At 47.3% G+C, this 23473-nt stretch overlaps 1 protein-coding gene across 5 annotated transcripts in view; it reads left to right on the top strand.

Annotated features, from left to right (window-relative positions):
- The window catches only part of LOC122933831 (zinc finger protein 595-like), a 58558-nt gene extending 35661 nt beyond the window's left edge, over nt 1-22897 (top strand). For 3 of the 5 annotated variants that reach the window (XM_044288891.1, XM_044288893.1, XM_044288892.1), the window contains exons 8-12: nt 3644-3742; nt 4190-4288; nt 7273-7371; nt 13307-13816; nt 16197-16850. In XM_044288891.1, the coding sequence (XP_044144826.1) occupies nt 3644-3742; nt 4190-4288; nt 7273-7371; nt 13307-13816; nt 16197-16702 (1313 nt within the window). In that variant the 3' untranslated portion in view covers nt 16703-16850. Of the gene's footprint in view, nt 1-3643; nt 3743-4189; nt 4289-7272; nt 7372-13306; nt 13817-16196; nt 16851-20002; nt 20096-20534; nt 21951-22605 lie in introns of those variants that run through there. The other 2 variants (XM_044288894.1, XM_044288895.1) reach the window with 2 other exon arrangements.
- Nucleotides 22898-23473: the final 576 nt, after the last annotated feature.

Genomic DNA, 23473 nt, shown 5'->3' with positions numbered 1-23473 from the left:
CGGCGGCGCCCCGGCAGCTGAGCCCGGAGAACACTGGGGAGGGCAGGGGAGCGGACTCCTCTGGGACGCCATTCTGTGTCTGCCCATCTGTTTATAGACGGTGACATCGGCCCAGAGACGCCCATCAGAGAGCACCGCACAAAAGGGTATTATTAACGGTATATCCAGCCAAGGACTGCGGCTCCTGTGTTAACCTCTTCATGACTGCACTGCTGAACATCCTCACACACAATCACATACCTGACCCATGTAATAGTACAGAGTCCACACCTCACAGTGTGTTATATACAGTATATGGCTTACATAGGACTGCAGGTGATGCCTACTGCAGGGCTTGACAAATTTCCTTGGAATCTAGGAGCCAGCTAGAAAGTTAGGAGCCAGGCGGAGCCGCGTCATAAAGCCCCCAGTAGATGCCCCCATAGTGCCCCCCCCCCACACACACACACACACACTTCTCCATAGAGCCCCCCAATAATGCATGCCAGTATATAGGGCCCCCATAGTGCTCCTTCCTCTCTTCTCCATAGTGCCCCCTCATAATGTGCCAGTATATAGGGCCCCCATAGTGCTCCTTCCTCTCTTCTCCATAGTGCCCCCTCATAATGTGCCAGTATATAGGGCCCCCATAGTGCTCCTTCCCCTCTTCCTCATAGTGCCCCCCATGTTGTGCCAGTATATAGGGCCCCCATAGTGCTTCCCCTCTTCTCCATAGTGCCCCCCATGTTGTGCCAGTATATAGGGCCCCCATAGTGCTCCTTCCCCTCTTCTCCATAGTGCCCCCCATGTTGTGCCAGTACATAGGGCCCACATAGTGCTTCCCCTCTTCTCCATAGTGCCCCCCATGTTGTGCCAGTATTTAGGGCCCCCATAGTGCTTCCCCTCTTCTCCATAGTGCTCCCCATGTTGTGCCAGTACATAGGGCCCACATAGTGCTTCCCCTCTTCTCCATAGTGCCCCCCATGTTGTGCCAGTATATAGGGCCCCCATAGTGCTCCTTCCCCTCTTCTCCATAGTGCCCCCCATGTTGTGCCAGTATATAGGGCCCCCATAGTGCTTCCCCTCTTCTCCATAGTGCCCCCCATGTAGTGCCAGTACATAGGGCCCACATAGTGCTTCCCCTCTTCTCCATAGTGCCCCCCATGTTGTGCCAGTATTTAGGGCCCCCATAGTGCTTCCCCTCTTCTCCATAGTGCCCCCCATAATGTGCCAGTATATAGTGCCCCCATAGTGCTTCCCCTCTTCTCCATAGTGCCCCGCCATGTTGTGCCAGTATATAGGGCCCCCATACTGCTTCCCCTCTTCTCCATAGTGCCCCTCCATATTGTGCCAGTATATAGGGCCCCCATAGTGCTTCCCCTCTTCTCCATAGTGCCCCGCCATGTAGTGCCAGTATATAGGGCCCCCATAGTGCTTCCCCTCTTCTCCATAGTGCCCCGCCATGTTGTGCCAGTATATAGGGCCCCCATAGTGCTTCCCCTCTTCTCCATAGTGCCCCTCCATGTTGTGCCAGTATATAGGGCCCCCATAGTGCTTCCCCTCTTCTCCATAGTGCCCCCCATAATGTGCCAATATATAGGGCCCCCATAGTGCTTCCCCTCTTCTCCATAGTGCCCCGCCATGTTGTGCCAGTATATAGGGCCCCCATAGTGCCCCCATAATCTGCCAGTATATAGGGCCCCCATAGTGCTTCCCCTCTTCTCCATAGTGCCCCGCCATGTTGTGCCAGTATATAGGGCCCCCATAGTGCTTCCCCTCTTCTCCATAGTGCCCCTCCATATTGTGCCAGTATATAGGGCCCCCATAGTGCTTCCCCTCTTCTCCATAGTGCCCCTCCATGTTGTGCCAGTATATAGGGCCCCCATAGTGCCCCCCATAATCTGCCAGTATATAGGGCCCCACCCCCCTTTCTTGCCACAGTTTACTATAAATAATAAAAACAATAAACACATATACTCACCTTATGCTGCTGTCAGCGATGCGATGCAGGCCTCTTCCGACCTGGGTCCCGCTCTGTACGGCTCGGGCGGCGCAATGACGTCATCGCGCCGCCTGCACCGACCTCTGATAGGCTGCCGGCACTAGGTCTGTAGCCTATCAGAGGAACGGGCAAGGGAGACGCCTCTCCCCTGCCCCTCCGCACCGTTCATCTGTATCGCTGTCCTGAGGACGGCGATTCAGATGAATATGGAGATGAGCGCTTCCACAATGGAGGCGCTTATCTCCACTCCTGCTGCCTCCGGACAGAACGGGGCCCCCCTCTGGCGCTCCGCACCCGTCGCCCCCGGGCACCTTTGAAAACGGGCTGACAAATACCCAAGCGCCAGGACCAAAGTCCTGATCGACATGGCGACCTGGGATTTGTTGAGCCCTAGCCTACTGCATTATCTATACTCCTCGTGTGTTTCCTGTGATGTTACATGGGACTGCAGGTGATGCCTACTGCATTAGCTATACTCCTCGTGTGTTTACTGTGATGTTACACGGGACTGCAGGTGATGCCTACTGCATTATCTATACTCCTCATGTGTTTCCTGTGATGTTACATGGGACTGCAGGTGATGCCTACTGCATTAGCTATACTCCTCGTGTGTTTACTGTGATGTTACACGGGACTGCAGGTGATGCCTACTGCATTATCTATACTCCTCGTGTGTTTCCTGTGATGTTACATGGGACTGCAGGTGATGCCTACTGCATTAGCTATACTCCTCGTGTGTTTACTGTGATGTTACACGGGACTGCAGGTGATGCCTACTGCATTATCTATACTCCTCGTGTGTTTCCTGTGATGTTACATGGGACTGCAGGTGATGCCTACTGCATTAGCTATACTCCTCGTGTGTTTACTGTGATGTTACACGGGACTGCAGGTGATGCCTACTGCATTATCTCTACTCCTCATGTGTTTCCTGTGATGTTACACGGGACTGCAGGTGATGCCTACTGCATTATCTATACTTCTCAGGTGTTACCTGTGTTGTTTCCTTCCCTACAGTCGGCTGCTCGTTCAGTGGAGGTGAAGTGCTGTACCTCCACAGTATGTCGCTGCATTGTTTCTGGGCAGCAAAGGGTTGATTACACAGCGCGATCTGCTGCCCAGAAAGGATCATTTACTCGCCTGCACGGAACGGCGGTTTCGTCTGCGCCATTAGACGGGCAGATTGTTGGTAACAAGTGTTCGCAGGAACGTTCATCCCAGATAATCTGCCTGATTATCAGCATGTTTAAATCCACCATTACATAGAACTGCAGGAGGTTATCACTGCATTATCAGTGGTCTTACATAGGACTGCAGGTAACATCTACTACACTATCTGTACTCGCAGAGTTATCAGTGTGTTATCTGTGGTGTTACATAGGACTGCAGGTGACATCTACTACATTATCTGTACTCGGAGACCTATCACTGCGTTATCTGTGGTGTTACATAGGACTGCAGGTGACACATGGTGCATTATCAGTACTGGTATCCTCAGTGCTGTACAGGAGATCATGTTCTGACATAGCAGGAGAAAACTGATCCATAATGTCCTGCTTTCTGAGAAAGAACAGTAAATCAGCAGTGGCTGCAGCTCTGGGTGTGACTAGAGTTGAAGACTGTGTAATTTTCAAGCTTTGTTGTGTTTGATCCTCTTTGTAGGACGGTTGTCATCGCAAGCGATCAAACAAGAGAAGGTGGATTATGTCAAGGTGTCGGTGGGAGGCCACGGGTCCAACGGCACCACGGCGACCCCTACAGGTGAGATCAGGTGACATTTACAGTAAGAAAACTCCTCGTAAATAACGTCCTGCCGTCCATCTGTTCTAATGCGGGCCCACTACAGCTGCAGTATGGGGAGCTGATAGGCTGAAAAATCCGACTCCCATCATCCCTGTCCCCAGGAGCTCACAATCTAATCTCCCTATCTCGCACACATTGTATCACTCCCATCATCCCTGTCCCCAGGAGCTCACAGTCTAATCTCCCTATCTCTATCACCCCCTGGAGGATATAAGATCATGATACCTGAGACATAACAGGACACAAGCACTGCAGCTCTAGAGGTGACTACAGTTTTTTAGACATGATGTTACTGTTTCCATTCTGGTCAGAGAGCAGAGTTATTGCCTCAATGTCAGGAGGCTGCTACACCTCTATCATTTTGGATTATTGAGGGTCACCGTGGTACAAACTCTTCTGTTACAGGACGGCCTTCATCCCAGCTAATGAAATATGAAGACCTGGACTACATGAAGGTGCCAGTGGGGGGCCCCGGGTCAGACGGTGCAGGAGCCACATCTAGAGGTGAGATGTCTCCAGAGCATCGGAAGTGCAGCATCAAGTAGGAGTCGCTGTAACCCCTTCTGCACCTCCTCCTTACATATCCAGCATTCAGCAATGGCTCACACTCGGTAGCTGAGCGGGAGCCATAGCCGCCGGGTTTCTGCTGTTTTTAAATAGACATCGAAGGCTGAGGTTTGTGATCCGAGATAAATCCAATTAGACATTTAACCCCTCAGATGCCATGGTGAGTTGTGACCATTGCATCCAAGAGGTTTTTCTTCGGGAGCGCTGCGCGCCCAGGATCCGGACAGCTTTACCGTGCTGAGATTGGGGAAGTAGTTCCTATTGAGCCCTGTCTGTGAGCTCCACAGGTACCCACGGGCAGAGCTCCATAGGTACTCACGGGCAGAGCTCCATAGGTACCCACGGGCAGAGCTCCATAGGTACCCACGGGCAGAGCTCCATAGGTACCCACGGGCGGAGCTCCATAGGAACCCACGGGCGGAGCTCCATAGGAACCCACGGGCGGAGCTCCATAGGAACCCACGGGCGGAGCTCCATAGGAACCCACGGGCGGAGCTCCATAGGAACCCACGGGCGGAGCTCGATAGGAACCCACGGGCGGGGCTCGATAGGAACCCACGGGCGGAGCTCGATAGGAACCCACGGGCGGAGCTCGATAGGAACCCACGGGCGGGGCTCGATAGGAACCCACGGGCGGGGCTCGATAGGAACCCACGGGCGGGGCTCGATAGGAACCCACGGGCGGGGCTCGATAGGAACCCACGGGCGGGGCTCGATAGGAACCCACGGGCGGGGCTCGATAGGAACCCACGGGCGGGGCTCGATAGGAACCCACGGGCGGGGCTCGATAGGAACCCACGGGCGGGGCTCGATAGGAACCCACGGGCGGGGCTCCATAGGAACCCACGGGCGGGGCTCGATAGGAACCCACGGGCGGGGCTCCATAGGAACTATTGCTGTAATGGGACTATAGACCCTTATTCTCGGGATCGGTGGGGGCCCATCAGTCAGAATTCCAGTGATCTAACAGTTGTTCCATTCAGTGGAATAGGAGATAACTTCTTGTTCCCAAAATGCCCCTTTAAATAGCTCTTTATAAAAGTCCTCTCCTATAAGGCAGCATGTGATGTGGCCATTTACTGTGGTCGGTGATGTCATTATATGATAACTGCCTATTAAGTGATAGCACAAGCTCTCTCTGGTCACATAGTATTTGTGAATTGCCGATAAACTAAACTAGTCCTCTTCCAAGGGCATCCAACAAATGCAGCTCTGGATGGGACTAGAGTGTAAGACATGATATCAGTCAGAGCAACTCTGCTTGTATTTTCCTTGAAGACGTTTCGCTAGTCATCCAACAGGATTTCTCAATTACAATGGCTTCTACTAGAAATCTCATACTGGTAAGCCGTGCCTCAGTTATAGAGGTATGAAGTTGATTGCATTTGCATGACTGAAGCTATTTGGTGCGATTAAACTGCTTTAGGAGAGGTGTTAGAACAGCATTGTAAGTGGCAGACAGTAGATGTCTCATCCTCCACTTGTATTCAAGCTTCATTTCTCCAACTTAACATAAATAGATGCACACCTAGCTGTCAAACAAGTGTCCTTTGTCCTCAAGATGTAGGTACATGAGTCCTGACCGCAGGTGTTGGCTCTTCTGTGCTGGGCCGTACGTTGGTGTAGCTGCTGTACAATTCTTGTCTCTTCTACTGGACTGCATACACAATATTGCTCTTTTTGTATTTTAACATTGGGTCTCTTGGGTGGACCAGTTGCTGTCTCAGTGTGCTACTGGATTTAAAGCATTTTTCAGATACCCCAGCCATGTATGGAAGAACCAAGTTCTTCTGTCTGCCCTGCTTCACGCCTTCACTGGCAACCATTTTTCTTTTTTTCTCAGTTTTAACAAAAGACCAGTCTGGCAATGTGCAAGTTCTAGGGGCCCCTTTGGGGTGTTCAATTTCCCTTGCCGTAGCCTCTACACTGGTTGACATCTTTCAGCCCAGTGGTGTAGGATTCTAATGACCCCCAGTTTGTGATCCAGAGGATGGTGGGCGTCAAACAGCAGGTACTGGTCCATATTTAGTAGGTTTCTTGAAGACTACAGTTTCCAGCGTCAGACTGTTACCAAGCAGTCCTGGAAAGTCAGTGTAGGGTTCTGCACATGTTCCTGTGCAAACCTGATGTTATGGTCCACTGTGTTTGATCTGTTTGTCTGCCGCCTACAATGCAGCTCTAACGCCTCTCCTGAGGCAGTTTAACCACATCTAATAGCTTCAGTCATGCAAATGCAATCAACACCTTACCTCCATGACTGAAGCACAAATAACCAGTATTTAATGCCAGAGATTTCTTGTACAAGCTATTCTAATTAAGAAAGTCAGTTGGATGACTAGCGAAATGTCTTCAAGAAAAAAAATTCAACAAGTCTGGTTGCTCTGACTTATCCTTCCTGTTATACCATGACCCAAATGAATGAGGACTAGAGATGAGCGAATTTCCGGTTATGAAATTCTTTTGCGATTCGTTTACTGGTAAAAGGTGAATTGCGTTATGGATTCCGTTACCAGCCCATAGACTTCTATTATAACGGAATGCCTCTAAAGGCATTCTGTTATGCATTCCGTCATAGAATTGCGTTATGGTCCGTGGTAACGGAATTCATAACACAATTCACCTTTTACCAGTAAACGAATCGCAAAAGAGTTTCAAAATATTAAATTTGCTCATCTCTAATGAGGACCTTCACAGACCTACAGTAAATGTGCTTCTATCTTTCACTTTGTTGGGCCGGGCACAGACTATAGTAGGCCTACAGGTACTTTCCTGAGGAAAACCATTAAAGGTCAGTGAGAGCTTCATGGGTATGATCCCACCACGCCTTTTTTTCTCAGTGCCCAGGGCCCCATCAATATCAACGACTGATAGAGGCACAGTGACATGGTCTCTGGTGACACATTGTTTGGTTATATATCCAGGCCAGGTGACCACCAAGCCAATCAAGCAAGAGGAACCAGAGTATATCAAGGTGTCAGTTGGAGCGCAAGGACTGGTCAATACCACAGTATCATCAAGAGGTAAGAAACGGCAAAGACCTGTGACTCTGTTTTCTATTGGAATTTGGGACCCATAGCTTATGTTATTAGTTTCCTTTAGTGGTCACCGAGATGTGACTCCAGGTCATGTCACACCCAGGACACCATTATTATAATGACAAGCCCAGAAGCCACCTCCTCTTCACAAGGGACTATAGGGATTGAGCTCATTAACTAGGACATAGACATTCCCTCATAGTGTGTCGTCTTCAAGACCTTAAGAGGGCTGTCCCATCTCACAGTTTATGGCATATCTCTAGGTGTGGGTCCCGCCTCTGGGTCCCTCTCGCTCCGATCTCCAGAACGGGGCCCCCGAAGTGAAAGGAGAGCAACCGTGCATGGGCATCCACCCTCCATCTATAGCAGTTAATGGAGAGGACACCATGCATGGGTATGCCGCTCTCCATTTACTTCAGAGACCCCGTTCTGGACATCAAACAAGGAAGTGCTCAATAATCGTTGATCGCGTCTTTTATGTGGATATTGAAATCTTTGCCGACAGCACATCACCATGAGTAAACAAGGGATGCACTGCTAAATATGATGGAAACTGTGGTGAATGAACAAAAACCCAATGATTGCAGCATTGAAGGCGTAAAACTAAACTAAAAGTTTAAAACTAAGTGATCAGCGATTGACTTGCAATATATTGTCATGGCAGATTATCAGCACATATTCCTCTACAGGTCTGTAGGAACCAACGTGTGTTGTGATGTGCAATGTTCAGTATGTAAGCACCTCTACAGAGTAGTCAGTGGACACACACGCATTTAGGGTAATAGTTGTCATCTCTTCTCAAGTCTTATTTTTGTAGGCCAAGGTGGACAACCATAAGGGCAGAAACAAGTTGTATCAGGAGTATATTGATCTCTGTAAGGATCAGGTTATGCACTTGAGCAAGACACCCGACGACTTTTATTTCAAGGTAATCATTTCTAGCAGTCACTTATTTGTCTTAAGTCCTAGGTTGAAGTTAGTTTTTTCCATGGTTGTTCTTTTTAGACTTAGGTCCTAGGTTGGAGTTCATCTTTTTCCATGGTTGTTCTTTTTAGACTTAGGCCCTAGGTTGGATTTAATCTTTTTCCATGGTTGTTCTTTTTAGACTTAGGCCCTAGGTTGGCGTTCATCTTTATCCATGGTTGTTCTTTTTAGACTTAGGCCATAGGTTGGATTTAATCTTTTTCCATGGTTGTTCTTTTTAGACTTAGGCCCTAGGTTGGCATTCATCTTTATCCATGGTGGTTCTTTTTAGACTTGGGCCCTAGGTTGGAGTTCATCTTCTTCCTTGGTTGTCATCCCTTGCCTTTAGGTCCTAGATTGGAGTTCGTTCTTCCATGGTTATTTTCCCTTGCATTAGGTCCTGGGTTGGAGTTCCTTGGCTGTCCTCCTTTTGCCTTAGATCGTAGTTTGTTATTCCATGGTTGTCCTCCCTTGTCTTGGGTTCTAGGTTGAAATTCATCTTATTTATTGGTTGTCCTCCTTTTGCTTAAGGTCCTGGGTTGGAGTTCCTTGGCTGTCCTCCTTTTGCCTTAGATCGGAGTTTGTTATTCCATGGTTGTCCTCCCTTGTCTTGGGTTCTAGGTTGAAATTCATCTTATTTATTGGTTGTCCTCCTTTTGCTTAAGGTCCTGGGTTGGAGTTCCTTGGCTGTCCTCCTTTTGCCTTAGATCGGAGTTTGTTATTCCATGGTTGTCCTCCCTTGTCTTGGGTTCTAGGTTGAAATTCATCTTATTTATTGGTTGTCCTCCTTTTGCTTTTAGGTCCTGGGTTGGAGTTCCTTGGCTGTCCTCCTTTTGCCTTAGATCGGAGTTTGTTATTCCATGGTTGTCCTCCCTTGTCTTGGGTTCTAGGTTGAAATTCATCTTATTTATTGCTTGTCCTCCTTTTGCTTAAGGTCCTAGATTGGAGTTTATGTTCTTCTATGGATGTCCTCCCTTGATCACTGATGTAATCTTTGTCTACCCACTAGACAAACATTGTGGAATACATCCGAAAACAGTGTCAAAAAGGTTGCGTTACCCATAGTACCAGTCAGATTGCAGCTCTCATTTTATGTTGGAGAACTGAAGTAGACAGTGGACACCAGTAGTCCATCTGAAACTATATCTGGTTGTATATATGTACTGACTTACTTGACTTTATGTTGTGATTATCCTAAGAATTTGACCATGTAAAGACACAATGAATAGATGGTCGAGAGGCCTCTGTATCGTCTTTGCAGTAAACCTGATCCTTGGAGGGTGTCCACCATAGAAGGATTGCAAAGGTGGGACAATGAGTTGCTCAGTATATTGAAATGGTTAACATGTGCATCGGTGCTAATTTGTAGCATGGTATCTTGGAGAGTGGGTTCCACCTAAATCCTCCCAGATAGTCCACTTGGTAAGGAGAGTCCAATTTACCACCAAATGATGTACAGTGAGGTCCATAAATATTGGGACATCGACACAATTCTAACATTTTTGGCTCTATACACCACCACAATGTATTTGGGATGAAATGAACAATATGTGCTTTACCTGCAGACTGTCAGCTTTAATTAAAGGGTATTTACATCCAAACCAGGTGAACGGTGCAGGAATTACAACAGTTTGCATATGTGCCTCCCACTTGTTAAGGAACCAAAAGTAATGGGACAATTGGCTTCTCAGCTGCTCCATGGCCAGTGTGTGTTATTCCCTCATTATCCCAATTACAATGAGCAGATAAAAGGTCCAGAGTTCATTTCCAGTCTGATATCTGCATTTGGAATCTGTCACTGTCAACTCTCAAGATGAGATCCAAAGAGCTGTCACTATCAGTGAAGCCATCATTAGGCTGAAAAAACACAACAATCCCATCAGAGAGATAGAAAAACATTAGGCGCGGCCAAAACAACTGTTTGGAACATTCTTAAAAAGAAGGAACGCACCTCAGAGCTCAGCAACACCAAATGACCCGGAAGACCACGGAAAACAGCTGTGGTGGATGACCGAAGAATTATTTCCCTGGTGAAGAAAACAACCTTTACAACAGTTAGCCAGATCAAGAACACTCTCCAGGAGGTAGGTGTATGTGTGTCAAAGTCAGCAATCAAGAGAAGACTTCACCAGAGTGAATACAGAGGGTTCACCACAAGATGTAAACCATTGGTGAGCCTCAAAAACAGGAAGGCCAGATTAGAGTTTACCAAACGACATCTAAAAAAGCCTTCACAGTTCTGGAACAACATCCTATGGACAGATGAGACCAAGATCAACTTGTACCAGAGTGATGGGAAGAGAAGAGTATGGAGAAGGAAAGGAACTGCTCATGATCCTAAGCATACCACCTCATCAGTGAAGCATGGTGGTGGTAGTGTCATGGCGTGGGCATGTATGGCTGCCAATGGAACTGGTTCTCTTGTATTTATCGATGATGTGACTGCTGACAAAAGCAGCAGGATGAATTCTGAAGTGTTTCGGGCAATATTATCTGCTCATATTCAGCCAAATGCTTCAGAACTCATTGGACGGCGCTTCACAGTGCAGATGGACAATGACCCAAAACATACTGCAAAAGCAACCAAAGAGTTTTTTTTAAGGGAAAGAAGTGGAATGTTCTGCAATGGCCGAGTCAATCACCTGACCTGAATCCGATTGAGCTGCATTTCACTTGCTGAAGACAAAACTGAAGGGAAAATGCCCCAAGAACAAGCAGGAACTGAAGACAGTTGCAGTAGAGGCCTGGCAGAGCATCACCAGGGATGAAACCTAACGTCTGGTGATGTCTATGCGTTCCAGACTTCAGGCTGTAATTGACTGCAAAGGATTTGCAACCAAGTATTAAAAAGTGAAAGTTTGACTTATGATTATTATTCTGTCCCATTAGTTTTGGCCCCCTAACAAGTGGGAGGCACAGATGCAAACTGTGGTAATTCCTGCACCGTTCACCTGATTTGGATGTAAATATCCTCAAATTAAAGCTGACAGTCTGCAGGTAAAGCACATCTTGTTTGTTTCATTTCAAATCCATTGTGGTGGTGTATAGGGCCAAAAATGTTAGAATTGTGTCGATGTCCCAATATTTATGGACCTGACTGTATATGTCGCGTTATTCGGGGCACATAAGCTGGTCCTGGAAAAAGAGTAAAAGTGTCCCCATGTTGTAGGCAGGTCCAAATTGACAGGATGTGAGGCCAACACAAGTAGGCAGGGTCAGTGATACCATAATACAGCACACAATACCACCCCAGAAGAACCAGATACCACAGTACAACACAAAATGCTGCCCCAGCAGAACCAAATGCCTCCCTAGAAGAAGCCACTGGTGGTGGAGCAGGAAGCCACCTGAGTACACATGCAGCCACCAGCCAGGTAGATGATTACTTGATGTTCCTAGCGTCAGGTTGTTGTGAACCCGTCTGGGAGTGGTGAGGAGGGCTTTGGCAGCCCCCCGGATATTGGCCCACCGTGAAGTTTCCCTGTGGTGTCTGTGGCCAGTGCAGCCCTCCACATAAACCAGAACCAGCAACGTTCTGACACGCAGGAATTGGACTCTCCTTGCCAGTTTCTCACTATGGGTGTCGTCTGTCTGACCAAGAGGATGTGATTGTAGTTTCTGTGTCTGTGTGGTGCTATTCAGTCAGAAGAGATGGACCACGTATATTCTGGGACAGACTAGGAACCTAAAGTGGCCCTGGAAAAAACCTAAAAGTAGCCCCAAGTTGTAGGTGGTCCAGACTGGTAGAAGGCAGTACAACACAAGTGGGCAGCGACAACAGATGAAGGTGTGACCAGCAATGCTATAGTGCAGCACAATATACCGCCACAGCAGAACCCGATACCACAGTGCAGCACAATATACCGCCCCAGCAGAACCCGATACCGCAGTGCAGCACAATATACCGCCCCAGCAGAACCCGATACCGCAGTGCAGCACAATATACCGCCCCAGCAGAACCCGATACCGCAGTGCAGCACAATATACCGCCCCAGCAGAACCCGATACCGCAGTGCAGCACAATATACCGCCCCAGCAGAACCCGATACCGCAGTGCAGCACAATATACCGCCCCAGCAGAACCCGATACCGCAGTGCAGCACAATATACCGCCCCAGCAGAACCCGATACCGCAGTGCAGCACAATATACCGCCCCAGCAGAACCCGATACCGCAGTGCAGCACAATATACCGCCCCAGCAGAACCCGATACCGCAGTGCAGCACAATATACCGCCCCAGCAGAACCCGATACCGCAGTGCAGCACAATATACCGCCCCAGCAGAACCCGATACCGCAGTGCAGCACAATATACCGCCCCAGCAGAACCCGATGCCCCAGTGCAGCACAATATACCGCCCCAGCAGAACCCGATACCGCAGTGCAGCACAATATACCGCCCCAGCAGAACCCGATACCGCAGTGCAGCACAATATACCGCCCCAGCAGAACCCTATACCGCCCCAGCAGAACCCGATACCGCAGTGCAGCACAATATACTGCCCCAGCAGAACCAGATACCGCAGTGCAGCACAATATACCGCCCCAGCAGAACCAGATACCGCAGTGCAGCACAATATTCTGCCGTCCGCACCACAGTATTCAACTGTATTCTGAGGACGGCAATAGAGCTGAACTGAGGAGGGCGCCACTTGCCAAGCGCTTTAGTATCTGATGCTCTTAGCATAAGTTAATGCTGAGGGCATCAGATCATTATTTATCCGTCTGGCGGCCACGAGGAGGGTTCGGGCGGCCCCCTCTGACCACTGGGTAATTACCCAGTAGGCTCTGTGGCCCGTCCACCCTTACTTATATTATTCTCATAATGAAACGCCTAGAACTAACCTTTCCGGTCTTGTTTTAAGTGGCCTCTGTAGCGATTATCCTCTAAAAACCTGTTCAGAAAGAACGTGACCACCACCTCTAAACTTGACTTTGTTCTGTGCCAACATAACAGATGCGGGTGAGCCGACCCTACATATCTGCGATACCGCATCGCCCTCACAATTCCCCGTGACTCAGGTCTCTGTCGGATCTCAGTCTACATCTGCCCCCTCTCCCGGAGTCCCGCGTCTGCGAATTGTAAAGTTCACCGAGAAGGAACTGGACGTCCTCGTGGACCTGGTGATAGAGAATTACTCCAAGCTTTTTGGCAATGAAGCAGACATTACTCCCAGCATGGCCAAGAATGCCATGTGGCAGGCCATAGCCAATGAAGTCAGCGCCATAGGAGTGGCTTCACGCACCAGTGATAAAGTCAAGAAGCGGTGGAAGGATGCAAAGCGCAAAATGAACGAGAAGCTGAGTGAGGCCGCCGCTCACGTTGCCGAGACGGGGCGCCGACCACCACCGCACCTTAGGCTGGCACCGTACGAGCAGAGGTTGAGAGATTTCTTCAAGCCAGAATACAGCAAAGAGGTTGACTGGAACCAAGACAAGGAGGACCTGCCCGAGGAGGTGGAAGCCGGTAAATAGCCTTATTTTGTGTATCGTGGAACGGTTGCTTAGTTTTAGAGAAATCTGATAAATTGTTATAGTAGACTCCATGTGAAGTGCCAGGGGCCACTGAGTAAACGTGGCACCTAGTGATGTGGACGTTTCATTTCTGAAATCACATCCAGCAGACCCGCCATGTTCCCCAGACACCACTTACACACTCTTCTAGCAACTCTGGGCTCTTCAACATGTCTGGTGAGGATGACCCATTTCAACTGGGAATATGAGGGCTCAATGCAAACTGTTACCAGTGGCCACACGTCATGACTGGTCATCCAGTACAGCCTCCCTGGTCTCTAGGAAGTTAAAAATTATATATCTGCTCGCCCCCGTGGGCTACTAACCATGTCTCAGATGTCTGGGAGTTCCTAATGCCATTTATGTTACTAACAAGATCCCTTGTGGTCTAGTGGATTAGTAATACTGCCCCATCATAATTTCTTTGGTGTCTGGTGGATAAGTTCCACCCATGCTTTCCAGAAGGATAACAATATCCCCGGAGGTCTAGTGGGATACTAATACTATGCATGTTTTCTAGTAGGTTAAGAACAATCTCCCTGGTGGTCTTGTGGGTTAGTAATATTGCCCCATCATAATTTCTTTGGTGTCTGGCGGATAAGTAATACCACCCATTCTTTCTGGTAGGATAATAATATCCCTGGTGATCTAGTGGGTTAGTAACACTGCACTTGCTTTCAAATAGGTTAATAACAATACCCTTGGTGATCTAGTGGGTTAGTAACACTGCGCTTGCTTTCAAATAGGTTAATAACAATACCCTTGGTGGTCTAGTGGATTAGTAATACTAACCTATCATAATAATTTCCTACTGGATTAGTAATACTACCAATAGTAATACTACCAGTGTTTTCTAGTAAGGAAATAACAATATCCTGGGTGATCTAGTGGGTTACTAATACTACTAATGTTTTCTATTAGGATAGTAACAATATCCATGGTGTCTGGCGGGTTAGTAATACTACCCATGTATTCTGGTAGCATAAGAACAGTATCCCTGGTATCAAATGGATAAATAATACTACTTATGCTTTCTAGTAGGATAATGGCATTGTCCTTGCTCGGTAGTGGATTCCCCTTGTTTACTAATTGGTTAATTATATCCCTGGTAGTCTAGTAGGTTATTAATGCTACTCATATTTTCTAGAAGGATAATAATATGTCTGGTGTGTTAGTAATACTTCCCCATGTTTTCTAATAGGATAACTAATAATAATGAAGTCCAAGAACTATCCCTGGTGTCTAGTGGATTAGTAAAACTGCCCTAGTGCAAATAACAATATCCTTGGTAGTCTAGTGGGTTAGGATGCTACCCTATGATAATTTTGTTGCTGTCTAGGGAATAAGTGATACTACCCATGCTTTTTAGTAGGATAATAACAATATCCCTGGTGGTGTAGTGGGTTAGTACTGTTACCCATGTTATCTAGTAGGAGGACAATATCCCTGGTGGTCTAGTGGGTTAGTACTATTACCCATGCTTTCTAGTAGGATAATAACAATATCCCTGGTGGTGTAGTGGGTTAGTACTATTACCCATGTTATCTAGTATGACAATATCCCTGGTGGTCTAGTGGGTTAGTACTATTACCTATGCTTTCTAGTAGGATATTAACAATATCCCTGGTGGTGTAGTGGGTTAGTACTATTACCCATGTTATCTAGTAGGAGGACAATATCCCTGGTGGTCTAGTGGGTTAGTACTATTACCTATGCTTTCTAGTAGGATACTAACAATATCCCTGGTGGTCTAGTGGATTAGTACACAAGTTTTTTTAGTCGAATGATAACCAAGTCCCTGGTGTCTAGCAGGTTAGTATTTATGACAGTTGTTTAGTACCACTGGATATCCCTTTTTTCAGTATTCCTGTATCTCCCTGGTCTTTAGTGGGTTACAGTGGATTTATCCCTGTTGACTATAGAGCAGGCTGGAAAGGCAGATATGGACCATTTTCTGCCGACCATTGCCCTCTTTTTGTAGGAGCGTGACAGATGGTAAACGGTGGACGACACCGGTCTACGATTACAGGGACATGGCCATCAAGGGGTTTGGTTCCATTTCATTATCAGGCCTGGTTCAGACAGTAAAGGACTGTGGGACAAGTGGAATTATAGGAAAAGCAGCGTTGGAAGAACAAATGAGATTAAAAGAACCAACAAAGACAATCCATGGGTTTCCAGTCGTGTAGATTTTGTCTAGATTTGTAGAAATTGGGAATTTGCCTTGAGGGGGATGTGTGAGAGGCCACCATGGCCACGGAGCAATAGCTGTAATACTAATAGCGTACATGAAGTTAGAACATCTGGTAACACCTTAACTCTTCTGTGTTTAGAGCCCGTAGAATGCGTCCACCCGGAGGCGGCCAGAAGCTTCTCTCCTCAATGCCAGGACGCTGCTGAGGACTCCAGCAAAGACTCCTCCGAAGAACCATCCATCATCTCACCAGAATGTCGACCTCATCCCTCAGACGTCATGGAAGAAACGGCTCCAGAGTCGGAGCCCGATCCACACGACCACCACCAGTTCCCCACTATAAGCAGCACCCTACACAACCTGACCTCCCACCAGCGGCAGTCCAACCTCCTCATGCAGGAGCAGAACGCCATCTTGTCTCAGATCGCGTACTCTCTGAACCTCCTGCAGATCCAGCAGACAGATGGACTGGCCGCCTTGGGCAACATTATACAGAGGGGCATTGAGGTCATACGTCCTGCCTCATCTATGTCGCCCAATGATCGGACCACGGAGCACTCCAGCGTCCACACAGGACTGCGGCGGCAGGTGATGAACATAAGCCACGGCGATCAGCCTGTCCCCCAGAAAAGAAAAATTACCTAGTCCACTGACAGCCCCCCCTCAAACAAATCGTGGGCAGTTCTATCGATTTTTCAGCTCCTGGTGATTATTTTTTAGAAATTGTCTCTGATTATAAAATATTTGATTTTAATATTATTGTTTTAAATAAAGAAAAGAGGTTTTAAAAACAGTTTAGAAAAGTTTTATTTTTTTTGTGCAGTGAATGGTGGGGGGAAGGCGTCACCAGATGTGCCCCCCCCCCCCCCCCCGAGATGTTAGGCTGCGGGTGCTGAGGTACCCAGCGGTGGTGTGGATGGAGAAGACACATGGTGGGTGCCAAGATCACAGCTATAGCTGTCTGTATAGGGGGCGACTAAAAGCTGAAACTAATGTGGACAACTACTCATTCATCCCACCATAGGCCATACATGGCAGCGATCATCTCAGGGGCGTCCTGAAGACCCTCTGACACACGACTGATGGTTGCGAACGAATATACGTAGGCTAAGCTCCCCACCCATCCGGTGAATGCTCGATTATCAGCCGATCAGATCTTTATGGAGCCACAAAAATAATCAGTTGCTGGTAAACGGGATGTGCTGTGGACAATATGCAGACCGGGGGAAGAATGATCATACTAACGATCATTCGTTCCCATACAGTTCGCATTAGCCTGTGTAAAGGCCCTTTTAAAAAATGCTGATTTTTAGCTTTTTATATTGTCAATTGGTTCCAGTTGGGGCCCTGAATCAAGTCATGTGAAAGGACTATTTAGGGGGTTATCTTATGAATAGTACAAAATAATGCAAGTCAAGCATAATATAGGTCATGACAACCTCTCGCTAACCAGCCCTGTACCTCGCGTGGATCCAGAGAGCTCTTCATTCATTACTGTAGTTGCTCTGCTAGAATTTCAGGGCCGTGAACTTTCTACTGCAGCTGGTGGGGTCCTTTCTGCTGCAGCTCTCTACCTATCACCGTTAAAGGGCATGTCCATTCTCAGGTCGGTGTGTCCTTTCTGCTGCAGCTTTCCCACTCTGACTGTCACAGCTTTTAACAGTAGATACAGTTGAAGGATGGTACTGGGCATGTGTGACCACCACAGCGAGGTGGACAGAGACATGGGAAAAAAAAAAAACTGCAGGTGGCGCTGTGCAGATACATTTACAAAAAAATTCATATCCAGATGCCGGTCTAAAAAATGTAGATTATTTTTCATGGGACAACCCCTTAAATGTCTATTCTATAATACAGTTTTACACTCTTCGATGGTCAGAAAAGCTGATACGTTAACTGCATTTGCTTTTACTCCCAGGTTTGTGGCCACATGGACCTACATTCTGGCAGCACCTTTCTACCAAATCCCATGATGTCCCAGTGACTAAAGCAGTCCTGGATACTAGTCCCAGAACACCATTTATTTGTGGCCCTTTATGTTCTATTACATAGAGAATTCGAGATTTCGGGGCCTATCGCTAGGAACCACATGGCTTGCTGCAGCACATATCGGGGGTTGTTTTGGGGGTTCAGCCAAGATAAGTGATGGAGAATACTACTGAAAAGTACTCATTCTGTGATGCTCCTTTTTTGGTAACACGCCGGCCACCCCTTGACCCGTCTCTTCTGTCCTGAAGAGAGTTAAAAAATGGTGGCGCTGGGGGCTAAAGACCCCGGTTTAAATTTATCCTTTTGTCTGTCCCACAAGTGGTGTAATCACATCTGAACGTGAGGACGTTGTAAATGGTCTCCCCTCTTGTGTAACCAGATCCGCGAGTTGAAGCAGAAGTCTGACATTTATACTCCCTACGACTGGTTGCACAGATATAGTTACGGAGTGTAGCACTAAAAAGAAATAAGTTTGGTCCCTCGTGGGTGGGGTTTGGTTCCTCATGGGGTGGAGTCACTTATCCTGCAGCTATTATTGTAGGTTACACCTTTATGGTTGGGGGCAGCTGGGTCAGATTATTCTTTGGTTTTCTCACTTGACTTCCATGATAAATTCTAATTGATGTGTCCTTTGTGCTTCCTTCAAGCTATTTGCCAACTGAAAAAATGCTGTAGTAATGGCTTCCATGCCCGAAATGCGAATGGTCGCCACGTTGTGCATCGGTATATTGTCAAGAAGGTCCAAACCTTGTTATAAATAGAGCTTTTCAGTCGTCATTATTCTGTATATATTTTTTTCTTTTACTTGTTCCAACTTTCTGAAGCAGCCTGCAGTGTAAAGCATGAAGGTTGTCACATACAGGGACCTGTCTAGATATGTGTTATCTCCATGCCTACTCAGCTGTATATTCTAGTGTAGCTGAAAAGGTCTAGGACACAACAAATTCCAAAAATTCTGGCAATTCCAGAGAACTGCAAACGCTGAGAAATATCGGTAAGGTTTATGTTACAAGGTTGCGACTTCTCCATATCTGATGCTTGTTTGTAGAACAGTATTGAGGCATACTACGGCGCTGATGTGATGGTGGACACTTGCCCTGGCCACTGGTGTGCAGGCATCTCACCCGATGCAGACAGTAAAGATGTCGTGGGAAGCTTCATTAAGACTCCTTCCCCCAAATTGAACAGGGTCTTGTCACTAGTTGCAGGGCAAGTGATTTTTTGGCTCTTCATTCCATTGAAATAAACGGACTCCACACTTGGCCATTCTAAGCCAAGAATATAGTGGAAGGAGACACCAACCCTGCATCAAGACCGACAACCTTGGTTCAAGACATTGGTTGGGGACTGCAGTTCTCGGATACCCAAAATGTTTTTGATAAGTGATGGAATGAGAAGACTGGAGAGTTCCTTTACAGGGGATTTCCAACATTTTAGTACTGATGGCCTATCCTCTGTATAGGTCATCAGTATATGATCGGTGGGGGTCTGACACCTAGGAGCCACGCCGATCAGCTGTCCTTCCCTCTGATTTTCCTAGGCCGAGAACGTCACGTTCATCGTTCACATGGCCTAGGAGTAGCTCAGCCGCTATACAATGTAAAGCGCTGGGCTTGATGAGCTTGGAGAAGGCAGCGATGCTCACAGGAGTGCCTTCTCAAAACAGCTAATCGGCGGGGGTCCCTGTTGTCGGACTCCCACCGATCAGATACTGATGACCTATTCTGGAGGATAGGTCATCAGAAGTAAAATGTCGGACAAGGAAAACCCTTTAAAGACGCAGGTAAAACTATGCTGACCCTCTGAATATAAGAAGGAGATGGTGTTGACCGGTTGCTTCAGGTCAACAAGGGTCAAATTCAGTCCCTGCCACTGCGCCATGATGACTTTCACCCCTGTGCATTGGCACTGATCCTGCAGATAATTCTCTTTCTCTTCTTCTTACTTGCTCCATAGACAATAATGCAGCCTCCAGGATGCAAGAGATGACGGAAATGTGGATAAACCAGACGTCTGAAGACACAGAAACCACTGAACGTTCCAACCAAGGTAAACGGAGAGACTCCATAACATACAAACTGTACACCTGCCAAAGTGGACAAATACCGACAACACCTTCCTGCTGCTAGGATAATACCCGGGTCTAGCCAGATCTGCTGAAACCATGTCCAGTTCAGCCTATATGTGCCCAAATTATACACAGTTTTGATAAGCCATACCATGTTCTTCCTTAGACCATGCCTAGATGCCTAACTCATCTTGTATAGGCACAAACCATGTCTAAGTTTGTCCAAAATCTTCTCAAAGGTAACAGTGGCATGGCATGCTTTGGCACATATGGTCCAGGTCTTCTCATGTATGTCAGACCATGGTACTGATTAGCCTATTGACTGGAACTGGTATCTTGTAGCTCTGGGTTCAGATTTGACCAGAGGAAGCCGGGGTTTGAATGAACTCTCAATAACAAGTCATGTCTTATATTTTGCAGAGAACAGACGAGAGGTCACAGCGGTAGACGGGCCAGCTGGCACACATTGCTTCCTCAATGGCTCATACTATAGGTGGAGCAGTTGGCACAATCACGTCGGCATCCTGTCACCTCTGCCCCAGCACCGAAGAGAGAGGCCATACCAGTGCAATGAATGTCCTAAAACCTTCTCTGACCTATCCCGTTTCCTCAGACATCAGATCAGTCACACAGGGGGAAGACCGTACCACTGCCGTCACTGCGTGAAGACTTTCAGACAACCCTACGAGCTCATGGTTCACCAGAGAGTTCATACAGGGGAAAAGCCATACCAGTGCACAGTGTGTGGCAAAAAGTTCATCAAGAACTCAATCCTGAAGGTTCATCAGCGAATTCACACAGGAGAACGGCCGTACAAGTGCACTCAGTGCTCCAAGAGCTTCGTCCAGTCCCATCATCTGAAGACTCACCAGCGGACCCATGTAGGCGGCAGGCTGCAGAACTTCTAGAGGGACCTCAAGACTAGGAGACTTTTCTGGGGGGTCAGGGGATGTTGATCAGAATCATTGATTAAATATGAGGTCCCTTAATTCCACTGAGAAAGAATGAAAGGAGTCGAAAGTTAAAGATCATGGTGATGAGAAGCAATGAAAGGGATTTGAACACCTGTAAATGTCCTAATAAAGACAAGAGGTTGTAATTACACCTGATAACCAACCCCACAACCATTTACAATTACCTTTATGGAAATTCACCCCTTGAGTCATAACAGATTAAGGTCTGGTTCTACATTTTTCTTTCGGGGATCGGTACAAATTTCCACTAGGAAAATCTTGCCTATTCTTGACGATATCTAGTCTCTTTACTGGCCAACGTATTTGAATTCGGACTGGTGGGCAGCTTGATATAGGTTTGGCTTTGGGTCAGCTCCGTTGACTTACAGGACTTATCAAGAGGTCCTACATGACCACCATAGATTTTGGAAGTGTTGTCTATCCTAAAAACCTCCTGATCTGGAGAGAATGAGAAAGAAAATTAGATGGTAATAATAATGAGGGGCATATCTCTCGGGGTGCAGAGGAGGCATTCAGCCTCACCTTGGCTGACGAGGAGCACTAGACGATATTCACCTGCCCTACAGTCGGCCTTTGCGCAGGCTGACATCAGAGAACAATAAGGCTGGGGCTACGTGACAGCGCAAGTCACACAATCTTGGGAGCTGCTACTCGTCTATATACAAGTCTCGTGAATTTTGTTGGAATCTTCTATGCTTTTTACAAGAAACTGGACGTGTGGGGTCTGGTGGGACATTTCAGTAGAGAATATTCTTCTTGGTAGACCTGAACTGCTTTCTGCCAGGACACCATCACCAGGACTCCTGTCCAACTGCCTTAGCTTCATCATTTGGATTCTCAGCTAAGAAACTACTTCACTTCAGTAAGTTTTCAATTTACAGTGCAACCTCTCCACAAGGCCACCATGTTTACTAGACATCATCTTTGGGAAGACTACCCCACCCCAACTAAACCACTTTTCGGTACAATTTTGTGCAGTCGGGTAAAGGTTTTACACATTGCCTCTATAATAATGGCAGCCCCAGTGCTCCCACAATGGTGCCATCCGTAGTGTCCAATTTAAGGGTGACAAACCTAGTGAGTCGTTTACTAAGCTGAATTATGTATTTCAGTCACAGATGGTGGCACGACGGTTAGTTGCACCGCTATCCGTGACTTCGCCCCACTCACGCCATTTGTGGGTGGAGAAAGGGACGGGCCGGCAGCTCTGCACTCATTATATAATGTTAGGTCTTGTACTCCAGTCACAGCTAGAGCTGCATTCACAAACCTATGCTTACCTGCCCGTTGTGGGAGATGTAGTGTTTGCACAACATTCTACATGAAAACTTAAAAACACCACATTTCCCACAAAGTAATCCTTCTGGGGGCGTTGGATCATAGCCAAGCTCTTTGGCACGTGTAAGTACGGGTGACAGCTAATAGAATGGTGAATGCAGCTTGGGATGTGACTGGAGTATATCATATAACATTCTGTGCTTCTGTTCTTTACTGATCAGTCAACTTCTCTTTTTCAGCCGGGATCTTTGCTGGGTATTTTGGATATCTCCTGGTGTCTCCAGAGACCTCGGACATCTTATCCCTCCCATCTTGCTCGATGAAGGTGACACTCAACATCTCGTGTCTTTTATTCAACCTCAAACCCCCTGAGAAGGATCTGGAGAAGATTCTGGAGTCAGCAGGGTTTAGTTACATCAAAGACTTTTGGTGAACTAGACGTCTCAGTCCATGGGTGTGAGCATCACTCATCATACGTGTCAGAGACGTACAGCTGACCTCAGGGGGACACCTCTTGATCAATAAACAGATTAAAACATCTTCTCGCAGTGAAGGAGATTCTATTATTGGTGACAGAGGGTAACTCGAGGGCGGGACAAATCCACCGACAGCCAACCAGACAAAACATCTGCTCCTCACAGTAAAGGACATTCTTATATTGGTTACATAGGGTAACTCGGGGGCGGGACAAATCACTGACGTACAACCAGACAAAACATCTGCTTCTAACAGTGAAGGAGATTCTTATATTGGTTACATAGGGTAACTCGGGGGCGGGACAAATCACCGACGTACAACCAGACAAAACATCTGCTTCTAGCAGTGAATGAGATTCTTATATTGGTTACATAGGGTAACTCGGGGGCGGGACAAATCACTGACGTACAACCAGACAAAACATCTGCTTCTAACAGTGAAGGAGATTCTTATATTGGTTACATAGGGTAACTCGGGGGCGGGACAAATCACCGACGTACAACCAGACAAAACATCTGCTTCTAGCAGTGAATGAGATTCTTATATTGGTTACATAGGGTAACTCGGGGGCGGGACAAATCACTGACGTACAACCAGACAAAACATCTGCTTCTAACAGTGAAGGAGATT

This window comes from Bufo gargarizans, chromosome 4 (assembly GCF_014858855.1).
Source record: "Bufo gargarizans isolate SCDJY-AF-19 chromosome 4, ASM1485885v1, whole genome shotgun sequence".
NCBI lineage: Eukaryota > Metazoa > Chordata > Amphibia > Anura > Bufonidae > Bufo > Bufo gargarizans.
The sequence above is the reverse complement of the archived record's forward strand: the minus strand, read 5'-3'. Positions and strand labels throughout refer to the sequence as shown.